The sequence below is a fragment of the Eulemur rufifrons genome, chromosome 23, assembly GCF_041146395.1.
Source record: "Eulemur rufifrons isolate Redbay chromosome 23, OSU_ERuf_1, whole genome shotgun sequence".
Lineage (NCBI taxonomy): Eukaryota > Metazoa > Chordata > Mammalia > Primates > Lemuridae > Eulemur > Eulemur rufifrons.
This window is the reverse complement of record NC_091005.1, coordinates 22,060,338-22,082,059: the sequence shown is the minus strand read 5'-3', so window position 1 is coordinate 22,082,059 and position 21,722 is coordinate 22,060,338. Positions and strand designations below refer to the sequence as shown.

The following is a 21,722-nucleotide window of genomic DNA, read 5'->3' as shown; positions in this document are numbered from 1 at the left end:
AGGCCAGGGCCTTCGTGATAAGGCAGAAGGGTTTCATAGGAGTAACCCAACAGTGTAAACTAGTATGGTTCACATGCTTACCATGTTCCAGCCGGCCCCATATATATTTACTCATGGATTCCTGCCAACCACCCTGGGAGGAAAGTAGTTTTACATGTCAGTTTACAGAGGAGGAAACTGAGGCACAGAAAGGTTTAGTCATTCAGCTAAAACACAGCAGAGGTAATTTGGAACCAGGCAGGATTTGGAATATAAACATCTGTGGTATAAAATATTCAAATCCTCCAGAGCACAGGGCTTAGCACATAGTAGGTGGTCAATAAAAGGTGTGTGTTAGATGAATGAGCATTTAAGACGGCACTGGAATGTGACTACCTTAAGAATCTGGAGAGGGTTCTCTGTCGTTACTATTGAGGGCACCTGGTTCAGAGTAAGTGCTCGATGTGGCAGAGAAAATGCTGAGGTTGGTTTTAAGATATGCCCTGTGAGCTCATTCTCACTCTAGTGGCCTGGAAACGCATCAACTTAGAGCAAGTGATGAGTGTGAGTCCCATCTGTGCAGGATTGGAGCGAATTTAAAATAGCAGTTAATTCTAAAAATATTAATGAAGTCTCAATTTATGTGCCAGATGGAAACAATGTGAATCATCTTGAAGTTGAAAGAGTTAAGAATTGTATACAGTAGTTTCAGAGTCTATTTTTGCTACTGCCACATGGGGGCGCATATTAACTGGTGACCCATCCTTTGTTGGGTCAAGTATTATAATTAGGCAAATTGCAAATAATGCAAGTTTCAGAATTCTCCAAGTTCCTTGAATGAAACACACCCACCCTGTAAATACAGGACTGGGTGATGGGATGCATGTGCTCTTAGACCCAAGTGAGGTCCTTCAGAGAGAAGGGAGAAAGGGTAAGAATTTGCAAACCTATAAATGGTTTCTACTCATTATTAAAACATCATGCAAATAATACAACCTCATGGTCAACAATGAGATCAGGAAAAGAAGGCATTGTCTATAACCTCACCAATCTAGCATGCCTTTCATGTTTTCTTCTTCTAGTCTTTTTTTTCCTACATATTGTTCTTTACCAATTATACACATATAATTTGACAACTAATTTTAAATTAATATTATATAAGCCAGTTTTACATATTTCTACATAGTATTCAAAACTATAATTTTTTATTACTAGATTAAATTCTCCCTATTAAAATGCAGCCAAGAGAAATGATGAGAACCTGGATTCTGCAGCCAGGATACCTGGGTTCCAATCCCAGCTCTGTCACTTACCAGCTGTGTGACTTTGGTCAGTCACTTAACCACTCTGTGCCTCAGTTTCCTCATCCATAAAATGGGGTGATACTAGGACCTACCTCATATGATTTTTAGAAGGATTAAATGATTTGATATATTAAACTAACTGGATCTTGCAGGGTCTGGCACATAGCAGTTGCTGTTCAGGTATTGATTAAGCAAATGGTAACTTCTTTTTTAATACACTCTACTCTTTTCTAGCTACTTCTAGATTCTGGAACAAAAAGGATTTTCAGTTCGATTCTCCCGTCAAAAAGTTATCATAGCTTTTCTAACCACCATGAAAATTCAGCCAAGGACCACAGCTCTGCTTTCTGCCAGTGGTCCCATCTCTCCCAGACCCTGTCCCCAAAGCTCCTCTGAGCACCCCCTTGGCCAATATCTTCAACTGACAGCAGCTTAAAGCAGAGCTACTGGTGGGGTCAGCACCTTCAGAGGCACCAAGGCCCTTTCTCGTAGTGGAACTCCACTTCTAAGAGCGGAATGGACAAACACAAATTGAGGACCATCAGTAAGAGGACGTGGTCTGAATGTGCGTTTCATTTGGCCCACACAGTGTATTTTGTAAAAATTTGAGCTGCCACTCGGAATCAGGAGATTTCACCTGAAAATCCAGCCCAGTGGTTTCTCTTCAGGCCCACATTCCCACAAGGGACACATCAGCTGAGGCCGAGGACCCCAGTGGCTGCCACTCAAATGGGGCTTAACAGCAGGCACGCAGGTTTCCATCATCCAGATCCCCCACGAACGTGACCTGCCTTCAGACTGTAGCCCTTTGCTCCCAAAGCTGCTGGCGTGCATTTTCCCACTTAGAAAAGTCGTCTGGATACAGAGTTGTTTATCTAGTTGGAAGCCTGTGAGAAACTAATGGCAAAAGGACTTTCCCTTCCCTTTTGTTTGTGACTTAGGCAATCCGTCAGATTGCCACCTGCATGTTGACACTACTTCTTTCCCATAAGATAAATAAAGATGTAATAAAATGATAAGTAAATAAAATAAAACTCTAGCACATTTAAGACTCCCTTCAGGCCCAAACAAGGCTGAGCTCCTAATCCAGGAAGAGAAAATACTTGACATCCCTCCTCCTTTGCCCTCAGCTATCTTAAAGAATAGTAACTGTGTGTGGCAAGGCCCTGGGAAATAACTAGATCTTTCATGTCAATTTTTTTTTTTTTTTTTTTTTTTTTTTTGAGACAGAGTCTTTCTCTGTTGCCCTGGATAGAGTGCAGTGGCATTATCATAGCTCTAGGATCTCAGACTCTTGGGCTCAAGAGATCCTTTGCCTCAGTCTCCCAAGTAGCTGGGACTACAGGTATGTGCCATGATGCTAATTTTTCTATTTTTAGTAGACACGGGGTCTCACTCCTGCTCAGGCTGGTCTCGAACTCCTGAGCTCAAGCAATCCTCCTGCCTTGGCCTCCCAGAGTACTAGAATTACAGACATGAGCCATGGCGCCCAGCCTCATGTCAATTTTTTAATGGAAATGAATGCATTTTCCTAGAACATAACCTTTATAAATATTTCTCCCATTCTCTTGTTATTCCTGTGTTAAGATGGGCAACTGAGATGCCCAGAGAATAAATACTTGTCCAAGGCTGTGCAGCAAGGATGTGACTGGGTTGGCCCTCAACCCCAGATTTGCTCTTTTTTTTTTTTTTTTTTCTGAGACAGAGTCTCGCTCTGTTGCCCGGGCTAGAGTGCCGTGGCATCAGCCTAGCTCACAGCAACCTCAAACTCCTGGGCTCAAGCAATCCTCCTGCCTCAGCCTCCCGAGTAGCTGGGACTACAGGCATGCACCACCATGCCTGGCTAATTTTTTCTATATATATATTTTAGTTGGCCAGATAATTTCTTTCTATTTTTAGTAGAGATGGGGTCTCACTCTTGCTCAGGCTGGTCTCGAACTCCTGACCTTGAGTGAGTCTCCCGCCTCGGCCTCCCAGAGTGCTAGGATTACAGCCGTGAGCCACCACGCCCGGCCCAGATTTGCTCTTTCTAAGACACATTCTTTTAGTGCTAAGGTGCATTGCCTCTGTCAGCACCTGGAGCAGGGGGAATTGCACACAGTAGGGACCAATATTGGGAGCTCTCTGCTGGCTGGAGTGCTGTCACTGGTGCCAGCTCCCTTCAAAGAGGATGGACTCCCAGATTTGCGCAACAGTGCAAATGCCCTACAATAGCTCTTCCAGAAGGGAAACCGCAAGGAATTTGTTCTCAGCAGTGTGTGATGAAACAACTCTAAGCCTTGCCACAAAATAAGCAACTGATTGAGAGGCTTAGCTGGGTTTGAGCAAGTGACCAGATCCCCAAACACATTCTAGTTCTGACACTTCTGAAATTTACCTTCCCCCTTCAATTCTAAAGAATTCGTCACCGATTACCTTCAGTTGCTTCACCTGCTGGAACTCCTTGTTCTCCTAAATGGCGTGAACGGTGTCACCCTCATTCCAGTCACCCGGACAGTGTCTTCTCTCCCAACCCTCACGTCCATTCAGTGCCCACACCTTCCATCCTAAGGACATGTGTTTCCATTTTTCCTTTTCTGCATCTTACGGCAGAAAATCCAGCTCAGCTCAGTTCAGCTCAGCCTGTCACCAGATTGCCACTGAGATGGGGATATGCATTCTCAGGTGCAGCAGAAATCTACATCATAATTGTTCCTATTTTCATTATTACACCTATCAACAGTATACGAGGGCTGTACAAAAAATATCCAGTCATGTCATATGTTCTCATTACATTAACAATGGCTGGATACTTTCTGGACAGCCCTTGTACACAGAGCAGTGTGCCACACCTCATGCCAGTTAAGAAACACAGATATGGCTGTTGATACTGACATCCCCAAAATTGATGCCGATAGGGGTGATGTGTGGTCAGTTGAGATATCCAACATTTCAGAAATCCTCAGCCAAGACAAGAAACCATTAGAAAGAGATGAACTGAGTATCCAGATAAGGTTAGAAAAACTTCCTGTTGGGGGACTCAGCCAAGATTTTCCAGCCCTATTTCCTCTCTGGGCATCTTTGCAGAAACTCAGAGATTTTTTTTTTTCTTCTTTTTAATCTAGTAACTGCCCTCCCCAAAAGGAAAGAAAGCAGGAGGAGCCTATCCAAGAGCTGACGACCATGACAATAAACAAACGTGGTACTCTGGTTTGCCCTAAGGATCACTGTTAACTTCTGAGATGTCTTCTTGCCTCTCTTCACCTTCATTCATTCATTCATTCATGGAACACTGTGTTAGGTCCTAGCAGTATCACCCATAAAACACAAACACTCCCTAACTTCATAGAGCTTACTGCCCAGGACAGAGGTACTCAATCCTGAGTCCCACTACAATCTAAAAAATGTCAATGCCCAGGCCCCATCGCCAGAGAGTCTCATTGATTTGGCCTAGATGGGACCAGTACTTACTGGCAACAGTTTCTAAATCTCTCCAGGTGATTCCAAAGTACAGCCAGGTTTGAGAACCACTGATGTAGGGCAGGAGTTCTCAACCAGGGGTGGTTTTGTCCCCTGGGGGGTATCTGGTAATGTCTGGAAACATTTTTGGTTGTCACAACACTGGGCGTACTACTGGCATGTAGTGGGTTGAGGCCAGGGATGCTGCTCCACATTCTCCAGTGCACAGGGAGACCCCCTCCCCCGCCCCTGCAGAGAATTATCCAGCTCCGAATGCCAGTAGTGCCAAGGCTGAGAAACCCTAATCTAGGGAGAAGATGGGCATTGGATAAATCATTACAATATTGATTAATGTTGTTAGTAGAAAAGATCTAGGAACCACGGCCATAGTGTACATTTACGGTGAACTCAAGGTTCCTCCTCAAGAAAATAGTGTGGAAAATAGTGTGAGCAGTCCTGGGCTCAAGCAATCCTCCTGCCTCAGCCTCCTGAGTAGCTGGGACTATAGGCACAGCTATTTTTTTTTTTTTAATTTTTTGTAGAGTTGGAGTCTTGCTATGTTGCCCAGGCTGGTCTCAAACTCCTGGCTTCAAGTGATCCTCCTGCCTCTTCCTCCCAGAGTGCTGGGATTACAGATGGAGTCACCATGACCAAGGCTGTTTTTTTCTTTCTAAAAATCATGTATTCTCTAGCTCTGTCCCCCTTAGAAGCAATGACAATCCAGTAGCAACAAACACTCTAAGTGCCCATAATTGTGGTCACTGATACCGTTTCCTCAAAAAGGAACCAGGGCTTCTTCGAGATTTTAAATTTTGCGTTCAGATGAGACTGAGACATCTTGTTGTTTCAGAAAGCAAGGAAGCCATCAGAGACTACTGAGGTCACATCAAGAGGACATAGGTGCCTATTTTAAGAGGTTCCCATTAACTGCAGATCAAAGAATTTGAGCATCAAAAATGGTGATAATAATGCAATGAGATATCCCTCCATGTTTTTGTGCCCACTTTCTAATTGGCTTGTTTGTGTGGGTGGCAAATAAGCATATAAAAAGCATATAAAAAGATGATCACTAACCATTAGGTAAATGCAAATAAGACTGCATTGAGACGTTACTACACACCTGTTAGAACAAGCATGCTTCCTCACACTGCTGTGCATTTCCAGTGGCGTGCTGGCGCGAGCTTGTAAGGCTCTAGAGAGCTGATGGTTAAATATTCGGGAAACGGTATCCCTATGCAATGCTACTTGACATGTTATAGGTATTCAATAATTTCTGTTAATTAATTAAATTCTCAAGGTGTAGCCAATGATACACTGGCCACAGACAGATCCAAAAACAATTCAGATCCTTTCTTTTTAATGACCACATTTACTCATTCATTTTTTACATGAACCTAATTTATTAAAGATTTCTTACATTTTATAATCACAAAGGAAATTGGACTCTGCAGATGACTCAGCATTCTGCTGAGATCTAGTCACCATGAAAACCTGCCCTTAGGGCACATGTGAACCAACCCAAAGCTGACATGGGGTGGGGTAGGTGGGCCCTAATGACTTTTGCTTATCTAAGGGCACTAGATCCAAAAAGTTTGAGTTTTATGTTTATATATGTTATCTCATTTCATGCCCAAGATCTCAAGGTAAAGTAGATCTTTTTTTAAAATAGATTTTATTTTTCAGAGCAATTTTAGATTTATAGAAAAATGGAGGGCTGCGTGTGGTGGCTCACATCTATAATCCCAGCACTCTGGGAGGCCAAGGCGGGAGGATCGCTTGAGCTCAGAAGTTTGAGACCAGCCTGGACAAGACTGAGATCCCGTCTCTACCAAAAGTAGAAAAAATTAGCTGGGTGTGGTGGTTCATACCTGTAGTCCCAGCTACTTGAGAGGCTGAGGCAGGAGGATCGCTTCAGCCCAAGAGTTTGAGGTTGCAGTGAGCTATGATCACACCACTGCACTCTACCCAGGGCAACAAAGTAAGACTCTGTTTCAAAAAAAAAAAAGAAAAGAAAAATTGGGAATGTAGTACAGAGAGTTCCCATATACTGGGCATACAGTTTCACCTATTATTAACACTTTACATTAGTATGTTACATTTTCTGCAATTAATGAACGAATATTATTAACTAAATTTGTACTTTATTCAGATGTCATTACTTTTTACCTAATGTCCTTTTTCCATTCCAGGACCCTGTTTAGCACACCACATTGCATTTAATCACCATGTATCCTTCAATTCCTTTTGGCTGTGACAGTTTCTCAGACTTTTCCTTGATTTTGATATCCTTGATGGTTTTAAGGAGTATTTAAGGAGTCAGGTATTTTGTAGGATATACCTCTGTTAGAATTTGTCTGATGTTTTTCTCATGATTAGATGGGGGTTGTGGGTTTGGAGGAAGAAGGTCGCAGAGGTAAAGTGTCATTGTCATCACATTATATCAAGGGTGCACACTATCAACATGATTTATGACTACTGATGCTGACCTTAAGCACCTGGACGAAGCAGTGTTTGTCAGGTTCCTGCACTATACAGTTACTCTTTTCTCCCCTTTCCACACCACTCTATGCTTCAAAAGGAAGTCACTGTGTGCAGCCCACGCCTAAGTGAGGAGTTTTGCTCCTCCTCCTTTCGGGTGGAGTGTCTACATAATTACTTGCAATTCCGCATGGGAGATTTGTTTCTTCTCCCTCACATAGTAATTTATTCAATTGTGTCTATCAGTACGGACCCATAAATATTGATTTTATACTTTGGATTATAATCCGATACTACTTTATTTACCTTATTGCTCAAATTCTTCTAGCTTTGACCATTTGGAGCTTTCAGTTGGCTACAGAAAAAAAATGTATTTTTTTTTCTCATGATACAGATGAGGAAATCAAACTTCAAAAGGAATACAAAAAGTTTCCAGTCTCACCCAAATAACAAGAGCAGAGGTTCTATTTGCACCTACCTCCAGAAGATTCTAAGGCACGGGTTGGTTGGTTTGTCTGTCTGTCCTGCCCGCCATGTTCCCTCTGAATATAGTCAACCTTGTGAATCAATGGCTGGTGTGTATTTCACCTAATAGAGTCATTTAAGGCAATCACACTTTTGAGACTACCAATCTGCTATGTGCATTATAGAGAAACTTAGTCATTTTAAAACTTTTTATTAAAGTACATATACATACAGAAAAGAACCCAAAGGGTACATGCACAGCCTGGGGCATTTTCAGAGTGAATCCACTCGTGTAACCAGTGCTCAGATTGAGACAAAGAATGTGACTGGCTCACCAGAAACCTCCCTTGTGCCTCCTTCCAACCGTCCCCAGCCCCCATAGGTCACCACTAGCCTGGCTTTTAATAGCCTAGACCAGTTTTGCTGATTTCTACTTTAAATAAAGGGAATCACACATCAGTCCTCTTTGTGGTGGCTTCTTTTACTCATTCTCCTATGTTGTCATGTGGCAATTTTTCTGAAAGATTCCAACCCTATATTACACAAGAAAGGTTACAAGCAAAGTAACACTTGTAAAAACATGTTAAGCAACTACATAAAAAGTAAATTTACTTAAGATCAACCTAACACAAAGAAGGGGAAACTACCCAGAGATGTAACTACATTGCCCTATTATCTCAAAGAGGGTGAGTTCCTCCTTCCTGTCATTATCTCTAGTTTTATCTATGAAGAGCAGCCTTACTAATATCCCCGTGGGTCTTTTTTCACGGGAAAGATGCTTCCTGATTGACAGGATGTCATTCTTGCCAATACATAACCAAAAACCCACGTGGCTGCTTCTAGTATATCATGGTACAAGGTGCTACTTGCCAAATTTGAGTGAAATATTACCCAGAAATCCAAGAGGTTTGAGATTTACAGTTTTCTCTTTTCTACTTCATTAATAATCACCACAATTGGCCTAGTTCCTTGCAACAGGGATGGCAAACCCGTGGCACCCAGGCCACATCACCCTTCTCACACCACTGTGAACATTGTTCAATCAAAGCTCTCTTTCTCTTAGAATCTACTCACCCCAACCCTCTTAGCCAACCAGAGATGGCACAAGAGAGGAAACCTATTCACCATCCTCACTCATACCCAGAACACTGTGTTATTTTTTAGTTGGGTCCAGGCTTTCATTGAATAGGTTTCTAGTTAAATCCAGGCTGCTTCTTCTACTCCATCCTTGCCACATCTCTCCCCGGCTCACAAACTTACTCTGGAGCCCACTTGCCCAATAGGTAGTAAAGTACCCTGCCTGCATTTCAATCGCCTCTACCATTTGCCCACATCCAGTCTAATAAACTCAATTAGAAATGAAAAAGGAGAGGTCACTATAGACATCACAGAATCAAAACATTATCTTTGAATACTATAAAAATCTATATGCCCCAAAACTACAAAACGTGGAGGAAATGGACAAATACTTAGAAACACACGACCTTCCTAGGCTCAATCAGGAAGAAATGGAATTCCTGAACAGACCAATATCAAGCACAGAAATTGAAGCAGCAATTAAAAATCTTCCAACCAAAGAAGTCCTGGATCAGATGGGTTCACCCCTGAATTTTACCAAACTACAAAGAAGAACTCTTACCTATACTGCAGAAATTATTCCACAACATTGAGAAGGATGGTATCCTCCCCAATTCATTCTATGAAGCCAATATCACCTTGATACCAAAGCCAGGAAAGGACAAAACAAAAAAAGAAAACTACAGACCAATACCCCTCATGAGTATAGATGCAAAAATCCTCAACAAAATCTTAGCAAACCAAATCCAACAGCACATCAAAACAATAATTCATCATGATCAGGTGGGCTTTATCCCAAAGATGCAAGTTTGGTTCAACATACACAAATCTATAAATGCAATTCACCACATAAATAAAAGCAAGAACAAAGACCATATGATTTTCTCAATAGACACATAAAAAGCATTTGACAAAATCCAGCACACTTTTATGATAAAAACTCTTAACAAAATAGGGATAGATGGACATGCCTTAAAATTATTAAGGCCACATTCGATAAACCCACAGCCAATATCATACTGAACAGGAAAAAATTGAAAGTATTCCCACTTAGAATAGGAACCAGACAAGATTGCCCACTATCTCCACTTTTATTCACCATAGTGCTGGAAGTCCTTGCCAGAGCAATCAGACAAGAGAGGGGAATTAAATGTGTCCAAATGGGGGCAGAAGTGGTCAAACTCTCACTATTTGCTGATGATATGACATTATATCTAGAAAATCCCAAGGATTCAACCAAGAGACTCCTGGAATTGATAAATGAATTCAGTAAAGTCTCAGGATACAAAATTAATGCATACAAATCGATGGCATTTATATCCTCCAATAACAGTCAAGCCGAAAATCAAATCAAAGATGCAATACCTTCCACAATAGCGTCAAAGAAAGTTAAACATTTAGGAATACATTTAATGAAGGAGGTGAGAGACATATATAGGGAGAACAACAAAACACTGAGAAAAGAAATTGTAGAAGATATAAACATGGAAAACCCTACTATGCTCATGGATTGGCAGAATCAATGCTATTAAAATGTCCATACTACCTAAAATGATCTACAGAATTAATGCAATCTCTATAAAAATACCATCATCATTCTTTACAGATCTAGAAAAAATAATTCTACAATTTGTATGGAACCAGAGAAGACCTCGTATCACCAAAGTAATATTAAGCAAAAAGAACAAATTGGGAGGCATCAGTTTACCAGACTTCAAGCTTTACTACAAGGCTATAGTAACCAATACAGCATGGTAGTGGCACAAGAACAGAGATATAGACCTTTGGAACAGGACTGAGAACCCACATATAAATCCATCTTCATTTTGTCATCTAATCTTCCACAAAGCAGACAAAAATATACATTGGGGAAAAGAATCTCTATTCAATAAATGGTACTGGGAAAACTGGATAACCACATGCAGAAGATTGAAACTGGATCCCCACCTCTCACCTCTCACAAAAATCAACTCACGATGGATAACAGACTGAAACCTAAGGCATGAAACCTTAAGAATTCTAGAAGAAAATGTTGGGAAAACTCTTATAGACATTGGCCTAGGCAAAGAATTTATGAAGAAGACTCCCAAAGCAATCACAGCAAAAACAAAAATAAATAAATGGGACCTGATCAAATTAAAAAGCTTCTGCACAGCCAAGAAAATATCATTAGAGTGAATAGACAACTGTGGGGGCTGGGCCTAGATGAAAAGATAGATGAATGGAAAGAATGTAAGCAAGGTGCAAGAAGGGTCAGGTGAAAACGCCTGCCCAGAGCTGCTTGTTTGCTGTGTGCAAAGGTCAGCTGAAAACAGATGACCTGCAAGGAAGTTGTTAAAGAAATTAGCAAATGGTGCTGACCCTTTGCACATGTCCTTGGAAATAAATACAGGGGGGAACTTAGCTGAGGAGGCCATTTTCTCCTTTAAACTTTGGCGTCTTCCCTTCTCTCGAAACACTATGTGTTTCAAGTAATTATTCATTCCTTCTCTACTGAGCTCAGGAGTGAAAAGCAGCCGCAACAGACAACCTACAGAATGGGAGAAAATATTTGCTTTCTACACATCCAATAAAGGGCTGATAACAAGAATCTATATAGAACGTAAGAAAATCAACAAGACAAAAATCAAACAATATCATCAATAAATGGGCAAAGGACATGAACAGAAACTTTTCAAAAGAAGACAGAATAATGGCCAGCAAATATATAAAAAAGTGCTCAACATCTCTAATCATTAGGGAAATGCAAATCAAAACCACAATGAGATATCACCTAAGTCCAGTGAGAATTGCCTCTATGAAAAAAATCCCAAAACAACAAATGCTGGCATGGATGTGGAGAGATTGGAACACTCTTACACTGCTGGTGGGACTGCAAACTAGTGCAACCTCTGTGGAAAGCAATATGGAGATACTTAAAGAGATACAAGTAGATCTACCATTTGATCCAGCAATCCCAATACTGGGCATCTACCCAAAAGAACAAAAGACATTCTATAAAAAAGATATCTGCACTCGAATGTTTATAGCAGCACAATTCACAATTGCAAAGATGTGGAAACAACCCAAGTGCCCATCAATACATGAGTGGATTAATAAAATGTGGTGTATATATATATACCATGGAGTACTATTCAGCTATAAGAAACAATGGTGATACAGCACCTTTTGTATTTTCCTGGGTAGAGCTGGAACCCATTCTACTAAGTGAAGTATCCCAAGAATGGAAAAATAAGTACCACATGTACTCACCATCAAATTGGTTTCACTGATCATCACCTAAGAGCACATTTAGGAATAACATCAATCGGGTGTCAGGCAGATGTGTGTGCGGGGGAGGAGATGGGTGTATACATACATAATAAGTGCGATGCGCACCATCTAGGGGATGGGCACAATTTTTTTTTTTTTTTTTTTTTTTTTTTTGAGACAGAGTCTTGCTCTGTTGCCCGGGCTAGAATGAGTGCCATGGCGTCAGCCTAGCTCACAGCAACCTCAAACTCCTGGGCTCAAGCAATCCTTCTGCCTCAGCCTCCCGAGTAGCTGGGACTACAGGCATGCGCCACCATGCCCGGCTCATTTTTTCTATATATATTTTTAGTTGTCCATATAATTTCTTTCTATTTTTAGTAGAGACGGGGTCTCGCTCTTGCTCAGGCTAGTCTCGAACTCCTGACCTCGAGCGATCCACCCGCCTCGGCCTCCCAGAGTGCTAGGATTACAGGCGTGAGCCACCACGCCCGGCCAGGATGGGCACGATTGAAGCTCTGATTCACAAGAATCACAAGAATGGAAAAACAAGCATCATATGTACTCGCCATCAAATTGATACTAACTGATCAACACTAAGGTACTCACATGGTAGTAATATTCATTGGGTGCCAGTCAGATAGGAGGGGGAGTGAGGGTGGGTAAACTCACAACTAATGGAGGTGGAATGCACTGTATGGGGGAAGGTCACGCTTGTAGCCCTGGCTTGGGTGAGGCAAAGACATTATATGTAACCAAAATGTTTGTACCCCCATAATATTCTGAAATTTAAAAAAAAGTTTCAGGTTAAAATCCTGGAAATACAAATCAGGAGACCATAAGAGTGTCAGGTACACAAAAACACAGATTTACAGATTTGCTGGTCTTCACAGAGAGAGAGAGTTGATATCATAGAAGCAGGTAAGACTTTTCTACATGGTGGAGAATGTAGCAAAATAAAAGGGCTAAGGACAGAGCCATAGAGATTACCTTTGGGGAATGGTAGGAAGAAGAACCTGGAAGAGTCAAGGGACAGAGAACTAAGGAGATGCATGGAAATGCAGTATCTTGGAAGACAAAGGAGGCTATGTAAAGAAAGAAAATAATGCTGGCAGTCCTGGAGTAGAAGTCACACTCTGGGGATTAGGACGACACCAATGACCCTTGGAAAGCGTTTTTGGCCAGAGGATGTTCAGTTTTTGCCACATCCTGGATAAGCAGAAGCACGCTTACAACCAAGTCAACACAAAGCCTCGTCCAGAACAAACCAACAATTAAGTTGCTGCAGAACAATGGAGCTCCCCACAGCTCGGCCATGTCACTCTGCCCTTACTATACAGATGATCCCAGCAGAAAGAACAGCAGAGATAACTACCTAAGCAAATAAGTGGGCAGATTGGGACAATCCTATTGTGTCCAACCAGTGACCACAAAAAGTTGAAGACATTTCAGCAGCATGGATTGTTCACTCACAACTCACAATTCACTCCTTATTAACACTGCATGGGGTCTTACGTGCTCAGAGACTGAGAAGCAGAGCATCATCCCTCCCTGCCTTCAAACAGCTTACAATACAGTCGGGGGGATTTCATTCTATGAGAATAGTCCCCAGTCAAAACACAGAATCTACAACGCCTAATAAAATCACCATTCAGACTTTTACAAAATTGTTTGGGTTAACCACACATTTTCATGCTTCCCCCTAGAGAGTTAAGATGAGGCTTAAACTGCATGATAAAAGAGCATAGGTGCTTATCTATAAAGCATCTGATAGACTGGATTACAGGCTCACTGAGGACTGTATTGACTCCTTACTATATGCCTCAATTAGCTCTTCCCTTGCAACATCAGCCATCACTCTGTTCCTCTATCTCCAAACCTAACCAAGTTCTGGTTTGGTATTTCCAACCACCAATGGCATTCCGCTTGAACTCCCCACCACGGCTCTCAAACTCAGTCCTTATGCCATCTCTCACATCATCACCCTCTGCAAACATCCTTATCCCTGTCCATGGGATTCTCCTTTCATCGGGGCCTCGTAAGCATCTTCTGCATCCAATCAATTACCAAGTTCTATATTAAGCAGAGTTTTGTGCACATAATAGAGGTTCAATATTACTTTCTGACCAAGTGGACACATTTTATATCCTGGTAACATTTGTAAACTAATACTAGGGGTTATAAACTACTAATGACGATGGTTAGGAGGATGGTTTTTGGTGGTGGACGGATCTGACTTGGGTTTAGTCCAATCTCTGCTACTTAGCTCAGTGACTTTGGACACACAGTTTCCTTGTTTGCACAATGTAAGTTGTTAGGGCTGTGAGAATCAATATGAAACGCATATAAAGCCCAGAGCACAGAGATGTTATTTCTCTTAGTCTTTTAGTCTACTGTCAGTGTTACCCACTTAACCCAATGTTAAATCCAGAGGCTTCTTACTCATGCTACATTGTTTTTTAAAAATTTTAATTTAAAAAATCCAAAGCAGCCCAAATCCCAAGATGATAACAATAGCATTCAACTTTAGAACCTTAATTGGACTATTTAGTAACTCTCAGGAGGGCTCATCGCCCACCTTGGGCCCTGTATTTCGAGCACAAAATAAAGATCTTCACTTAAAAGAGAAATCACATCCCCTCCTGGATCCATCCTCTTTTGTATCTAGTTTTGAAAATTTCAATTAAAAATTATCTAAAGCAACAGGCTTTACTGAGTGCTAGCTGTATGCATAGTAGCTACTTAACCAATTATCCTGGAATATCTTCTCATTTTCCGTCGAGAAAGCTACTTTTTGATCCTTAACAAGGTCCCTCCTTTGTCCAGCCTTCCCCAGCCTCTCACACAGGACGTGCGCCCACTCGGGCTCCACAGCACTTTGGGAATTCTCTTGGAGGCACTTCCTGTACCCATCACACACCCACAATGAGAAGTGGCCGTGTCTCCCTCATTGGACCGTGAAGCCACCATGTGTGTGCCCTGCACACAGTAGATGCCAAATCAGTAATTAACACCCAGAGGTGATCGAAAAAGACCGGAGAAGCCGGGATGAAAGACCTCAGGGTAGAAAATTCAAGTTACCTGTGCTGTGCTGCTCCTCCCAAGCTCAGAGGAGAGGCTGAGAAGGACAATGCGCAGCCTCAGAAGAGGGTAAGGAACCTCAATCAATGTGGGTCCAAGATCAAGAAAAAGTGAGAGTTTTCACGCCATCACGCGACAATAATTGTGTGGTCTTTTAAATTTTCTTCCTCCATTGTTTCGGGAAAATGTATGTCACCTACCGGGCCCTCAATAAATATTTATGGAATGAATAAATGAATGTTTTTTCTCTCCATCTGTTTATCAATCTCTGCTTTTTTTCCCCTGTTCTCGTTTTGTTCTTCCTAACCGCTCCTCAATCTTCCCCCTCACCCTAATACACAGTCGCCTCTCCCTCTCACCCCTCGTCTATACACCAACTCCATCTATAAGAATATGGTACATATGTGTGTGTATGTGTATTAGCACTTCCAATTTACAGAAGAGAAAACAGAAGTCCCAAAGCCCAAAACTGGGCACCAAAATTCACACAGCTAGTAATAGGTGTGTAGCAAATGATGTATTCCCTGATGCCCTGGCCATTTCTGCGTGCATCCATCCTTGTTGCACGTTCTCCCCCAGCACCTGTCATTCATTGCCCGAGGGCTGCCCCAGGGTACTAGGGCTCACTTTGCCAGTCAGTGTACACGGGGCGCCAGACGTGACAGGAGTGTAAGTGAGCCCCACCTCCTCCCCACCACCAAGGGCGAGAGGTGGCTGCCCTTACTAATGATTGACAGGTGTGAAGGCATAAAAACTACAGCTCTCTGGCCCCAATGGATTGGGGCAGCTCTGATGTGTGACCCACACCTGCCCAGGGTGACTAGGCAACAGTGACTCTCAGAGGACTTACCTTGAGGCCACACCCTTGCTTGGCCTACTCTTCCCTGTCTATCTTCTTTGGAAATCTTCCTAATAAATCTTTCACACAAATCCTCATAGCAAGCACTGCCTCTGGGGAGCCCAGCCTAGGGCAAGGTAGATGCAGGATGCAAACCCAAGCCTGTCTGACTGCCAAGTTTTTCCCATTCTATTGTGCTTGAGATGTTATGCAATCATGCTGGTCTGCTCCTCATTCATTTTACAGTCATTTAAAAAATTAATAGGTGTTTCTGTATAGATAGATGCAGAGGGTTCCTTAGTAAATCTTTGAAGCACAAATCTTCTGGCTGAAATGGAAGATTCTATTAAACACTTAGAACAAACTTGGGGGGAGCGAAATAAAATTGCAGAAAACTGCAGAGCACTAAAACTTAAAGAAGCACTACATGTTTATTCAGAAACCTGATGCTCTTTTGCACGGAATATTTAAATTCAGAGTTGGGGGGTGTTGGGGTGAAGCACATTTATTTTCTTCAATTTCTCAATTGAAATGATTTCAAATTTAGGACTTTGTTGTTGGTCTGAACAATTCCCTTAATTTCTTTTTCCCATTTTTCCAGCTTACTAATTTTAATTCTTTTCATGCTAAAATTTTATGGTGGTTGGGGAAGGCAGTTTGCAGTCATGAGCCTGACAATGATGTCCAGGAATTTGCTTTGTTCACTGCTAGTATATTATTAGAAATCCTCAGAATCACAATAGTAATAAAGTAAACAACAGGAGTCATTTTTTCCTAACTTACTCTATGTTCAGATATGGAATTTCTGTCTCCCAAGAGGAAATGTGACATCATCTTAGTGCCAATGGACAAAAAATTCTACCTGAGCTACACAGAAGTTTGGAATGCACTTAATAACTGGTTTTTACACCTTGATTTCAAGGTGGAAAGAAATTGATCATGAGTCTCTAATAAATTTCAATCTCTTAAACCAGTCACTGCTTACTATTTTTTTTTTTTTTAATTTTTTTTTTTTTGAGACAGAGTCTCACTCTGTTGCCCAGGCTAGAGTGAGTGCCGTGGCATCAGCCTAGCTCACAGCAACCTCAAACTCCTGAGCTCAAGGGATCCTCCTGTCTCAGCCTCCCGAATAGCTGGGACTACAGGCATGCACCACCATGCCCGGCTAATTTTTTCTATATATATTTTTAGCTGTCCATATAATTTCTTTCTATTTTTAGTAGAGATGGGGTCTCACTCTTGCTCAGGCTGGTCTTCGAACTCCTGAGCTCAAACGATCCGCCCACCTCGGCCTCCCAGAGTGCTAGGATTACGGGCGTGAGCCACCGCGCCCGGCCTGAATTTCATGGGTTCCATTAATTTAAAAAATTTAGGACCCCAATTCATTGTCATCTAATTGTCCTTGGACTTTTCCAAGGTATAATACGGGTTTTTGTGCAAAATTTCCAAGCTATCATGCAACTTTTTTTTAATCCATAGCAAGGAGGAGAAAGTGTTTCCTACCTTCTTTACATGTTGTGCATTGTTGTGGTCCAGAAATGCCAGACCTTTTTGAAGATGGTGCAACTTTGAATCCTTGGCTTAACTATACAGCCTTGAACTTCATGGCATGTCAGTTTTGCAATACCCACAGGAGAGCTGTTTTAGGTGAAACAGCTCAGAGTTGCATATATCTATCACATGTCAATAATATGGTAACTTTAAGAAATGTCTGTTTTGTATTTGAAGACTGTTTGTCATAAATCTGAAGTTTGAACCTATGTATTTCAATTTTGTATGCTAAAAAAGTACTGAATTAATGTGAAATTTTTTTGTTACAATATTGTAATCTCAGTTCAAAATTTAACTGAAAATATAAAACCCAAATGATTTCTATATAGTAAATTGAATTGTAAAGGTAACTTGTGTGTGATTCTGAATACATAGATAAAATGTTTTTATTCCTCCTCAAAAAAATAAAAATAGAAAATAAAATTGCCTCTGTAGTTTCAGGCACCTTGAAGACAAACATGCGTTCACACACTCTATGCTTTCTTACTTCTCCTTCTTACTGTAATTATATTGTCTCTGAGGCCAAAGACATTTGAACTTCTTAGAAAAATGAAAAAAAGGACTCAAAGGGAACAAAAGGTTATTTTTTGAACTTGTCTTTGTAATTGTCCTTCACCTTGGTCCATAATTAAATAGAAAGTAAAATGAACTTTAGCTATTTAATATTATCTCTGTTTTAGGTGTTTTTATTATATGAATAATTAGAAAAATTTAAAATCCGGGAGGGGGGACATCCAATTACTCTAATCCAACCATTTGCAAACTATTTTCTTCCAGCTGTTATCACTGCTTCTCACCCAGCCTGTTCGGCATGAGTGCAGACTTGTTCAAACATTAGGATATCCTGTGTGTTTTCCTTTTGTTCAAACAGTTTTCCAGGTTGCAACACAGTCCTTGCAGTTGTCATTTTGAATGGTTGCACATTGTTACACCAAGAGGATGTACTTTAAAGTATCACCATTTTCGTTGCTTTTGATATTTCACTATTTTGTTTTGCTTCTACTCTTTTTCCATACTTCAGATTATATCTTTAAGAGAAATTTCCAAACCTTGACTGATCAGATGAAGGAATAATATTTATGGCTTTTGATGTACACTGCCACATTTCTCCCCCGGCTTCCTGCCCATGAAAATGCACACCAATTTATAATATAAGCCAACGGGAAACAGAGGTTATTCCAAACTCAAGGTGGGTTCTCAGTTATTAATGAGCGCTGGTCTAACTAAATGAAATCATTTTAAATTTCCCCATTTGATACAAAAGTCTTGAAACCTTCCCTAGACTGAAATAGAGGCTATGGTGTTCCTCACAAAAATGACAAATACTCTGAAAGTGAAATTTCATTTACCTTTAAATATATGCAATGGTCTTAATTCTAGGCTTGCTAATTGCTAAGCATTTCATTTAGGGATTAGCCATCAAGCTCGAGTTGCCTAATTGATTCCGTCATTTCACTTGGTGCTAAACACATTTCAATGGCTAATGTGGGATCACTGGGTTGGGTGTGTATTTTTGTGAGCTTAAATGCATGCCTGTGTCTTGAAAAGCAGAGCCTAAAGACTGTTGACAAGATACACAAGCAAGAGTGAATTTCCATTTTCTCAGCTATCCTGAGGTTCGCCTGAGTTTATCCTAAGATTTAGTATTTCCATTTTTTAGCCTTAGAAGTCTCCTCTTTTTGATTTCCCAGGAATATGTGGACTTCTGGGAGATCCTACTGGTGTCAACTATGGCATTGCTTTTTGTTTTAATATGCTTAGTTGTTCTGTCTTTCTTCACACAGATGGATAAGTACAAAATAAAAATTTTACATGGAATTGTTCTGAAGTTCATGTGTGCTTGCTACTGTGCACAGCACAGAACAATTGAGACTGTTTTACAACTGTCACCAGGGCGATAAGCCTTCTGAGAATTCTGAAAAGGTGGAAACACCCAGCCAGTCTCCCCAGGCGCATGATTCCAGGTTATATCATACATTCACGTAGATAAACATCCCATTCGTTGCCTACATTTTCTACCTTTAAACTTTTTAAAAATTAATTTAAAGAAGCTTCTTTTCCACGGCACTTTAAAAGGAGCACCAACTCGCGTTTCTTTACAAGAAAGAGTTTTGTTATTGGGTTAAAGCAAAAGGCAAAATTAGAAAAAGTCACATTAGAGTCCATTTCTCTGCAAATTGTCAGAAGTCCTGATTTTCTTCCAACCACTACTCATGCTTGCCTTCACCCATAGTAGTTGGCCGGGGAGGGTGGGTAACCATCTCTCAGCAAATGATCTGCAACTGATGTCCTTCCTTATCTTGGCAGGGCTTTGTGCGTTAGGATAACTCTGGGTAATCCTAATTAGAGCCCTGCCCAAGCTCAAACTTCATAACCAAACAAACCAGTTTTACAACTCTAAGAAATTTAATTTGATCTCACACTTGCAGGGGGGAAAAAACACAAAAGAAGGGGAAACCTTGGCAGCTCAGCTAACAAGTAAGTAGATTTGGACACACTGCCAACTTGATCCAATTAAGAAACTCTAGAGGTCTAATGACAGACTTGAGGAGGAAAGGTTCAGACAGGACACCAGGTTCTTGACCGTAGCCAGGCAGACTGCAACGTGCGTCCCTTCAAAATTTCAAAACCAGCAAGGGACAAGGATAACCAAGCCAGTGAGCTTTCTTGCATACCTAGGGAAGTAGAGCCCAGGTCCAGAAACTGGCTAAACACTCATCTGAGAACAAAATTCTATTTAAGCCTAAAGAAATCTATGGGATGTCCCTGGGCACAACAAAACAGATGAAATACTGCAGTTTCACTTATTAATATTTATTCCTGAGAAATGAACAAAATCATTGCTTAGGCGCAAGTCATCCTCCCCTTCCCTCTCACCACCAGCCGCGTCAAGCGCACCTCCTAAAGAAAATGAGCCAGAACAATGTTGTGAAAAACACACACTTGGGTACATGCTTTCATTTACCCCATGCCAAGTATTTCTGTTTAAGACAAATTTGGCAAAGTCCTGCTAAAGCAAAGCAAATTTCAGATTGCACCCTCCACGAGAACTGCAGCGCCGTCTGCTTACCTGTCACCAGGACTGCCTTTTGATCCGCAGGTAACAATTCTTGGCCAGATAAGTAAGTATACATGAGGAAGCATGTCAAGGAGGAAAGGATCAAGCCACAGAAGAGGGACAGATTGAGCAGGTAAACCCCTCCCCAGAGGCCTGCGAGGCAGATCGCTCCCTGTACCAGCCCAGGGCTTCTGTTGTATTTGCAGAGAACTGTCCCCCCTAGCACTGCAAGGACAGCCAGGAAGATCCATGCCATCTCAGAGGAGAGGTCACCCATTCTCAGCAACTCACTGCACCTTCAAGTGCTCAGGGCCAGCAAGTCCAGTGGGCAAAGCCTGGCTGGAGGCAGCCTGAATTATAAGAACGGAGAGGCAAGAAGGGAGGGGAGAAAGCAGCCCCAGCAGCCTCTGGCTGAGCATGGATTAAGAAAAATCATACAGGCTCATATTCCCAGTGGGGTAGTTTAAACCCGTGTGCACGTCAACATAAATACCAGGGCACTTCCTATTTGATCACTCCCCTCCCACCCCCTGCATACAGAACACACACATACAGCCACAGATACACACCTTTTTTTTTTTTTTTTTTAATGCAATTCACCTCTGGAGAGATGACTAATTGGATAATAATTGACAGACTTCAAACTGAACAGAGAATAACAAAATCTCTAGCTCACAGGAAAAAAAAACTGTTTTCTTCAGAAGCCTGCAGTGTCTGTCAGCTCTTTTGGTGACTGGGGAGTATGTGTGTGTGTATAAATCCAGGCAATCAGTGAAGTCTGGAAGATAGATTCTGGAAGGGAAAGGCATCACCGATCTAGTCCATGTGCTCAGGTTCCTAGCGATTCCAACAGAGGCAGGCTGAAGGGTATTCCACGGCAGACGGAAAGTGCTTCGGTCTTGCCAGAGGGGGGCAAGATAATAATAATGACACTATAACTAATAATGGCCAATATCTAGTGGTGCTTTTTTGTGGCAGAGGCTGTGTTTAGCTACTTATTTGTTCATTCTCTTTATTGAGAGCCTATTCTATGCCAGCCTTTGTTCACTGAGACTCAGCCATCAACATGCCCATTCTCTTTGAGTACAATATCCTTATGAAGTTAGTTCTATTATTATAGTAATTTTCCAGGTGAGAAAACTAGGGCACAGAGAGGTTAAGAAATTTGCCCGGGATCACACAGCAGTGGAGTCAAGCAGCCTTA

The 21,722-nt window shown here is 41.5% G+C and overlaps 1 protein-coding gene across 1 annotated transcript in view; it reads right to left on the bottom strand.

Annotated features, from left to right (window-relative positions):
• Positions 1–21,021, bottom strand: part of HSD17B2 (hydroxysteroid 17-beta dehydrogenase 2) — a 51,440-nt gene extending 30,419 nt beyond the window's left edge. Inside the window, exon 1 of the mRNA XM_069497793.1 lies at positions 20,531–21,021. Within this exon, the coding sequence (XP_069353894.1) occupies positions 20,531–20,795 (265 nt within the window). The 5' untranslated portion in view covers positions 20,796–21,021. The remainder of the gene's footprint in view (positions 1–20,530) is intronic.
• Positions 21,022–21,722: the final 701 nt, after the last annotated feature.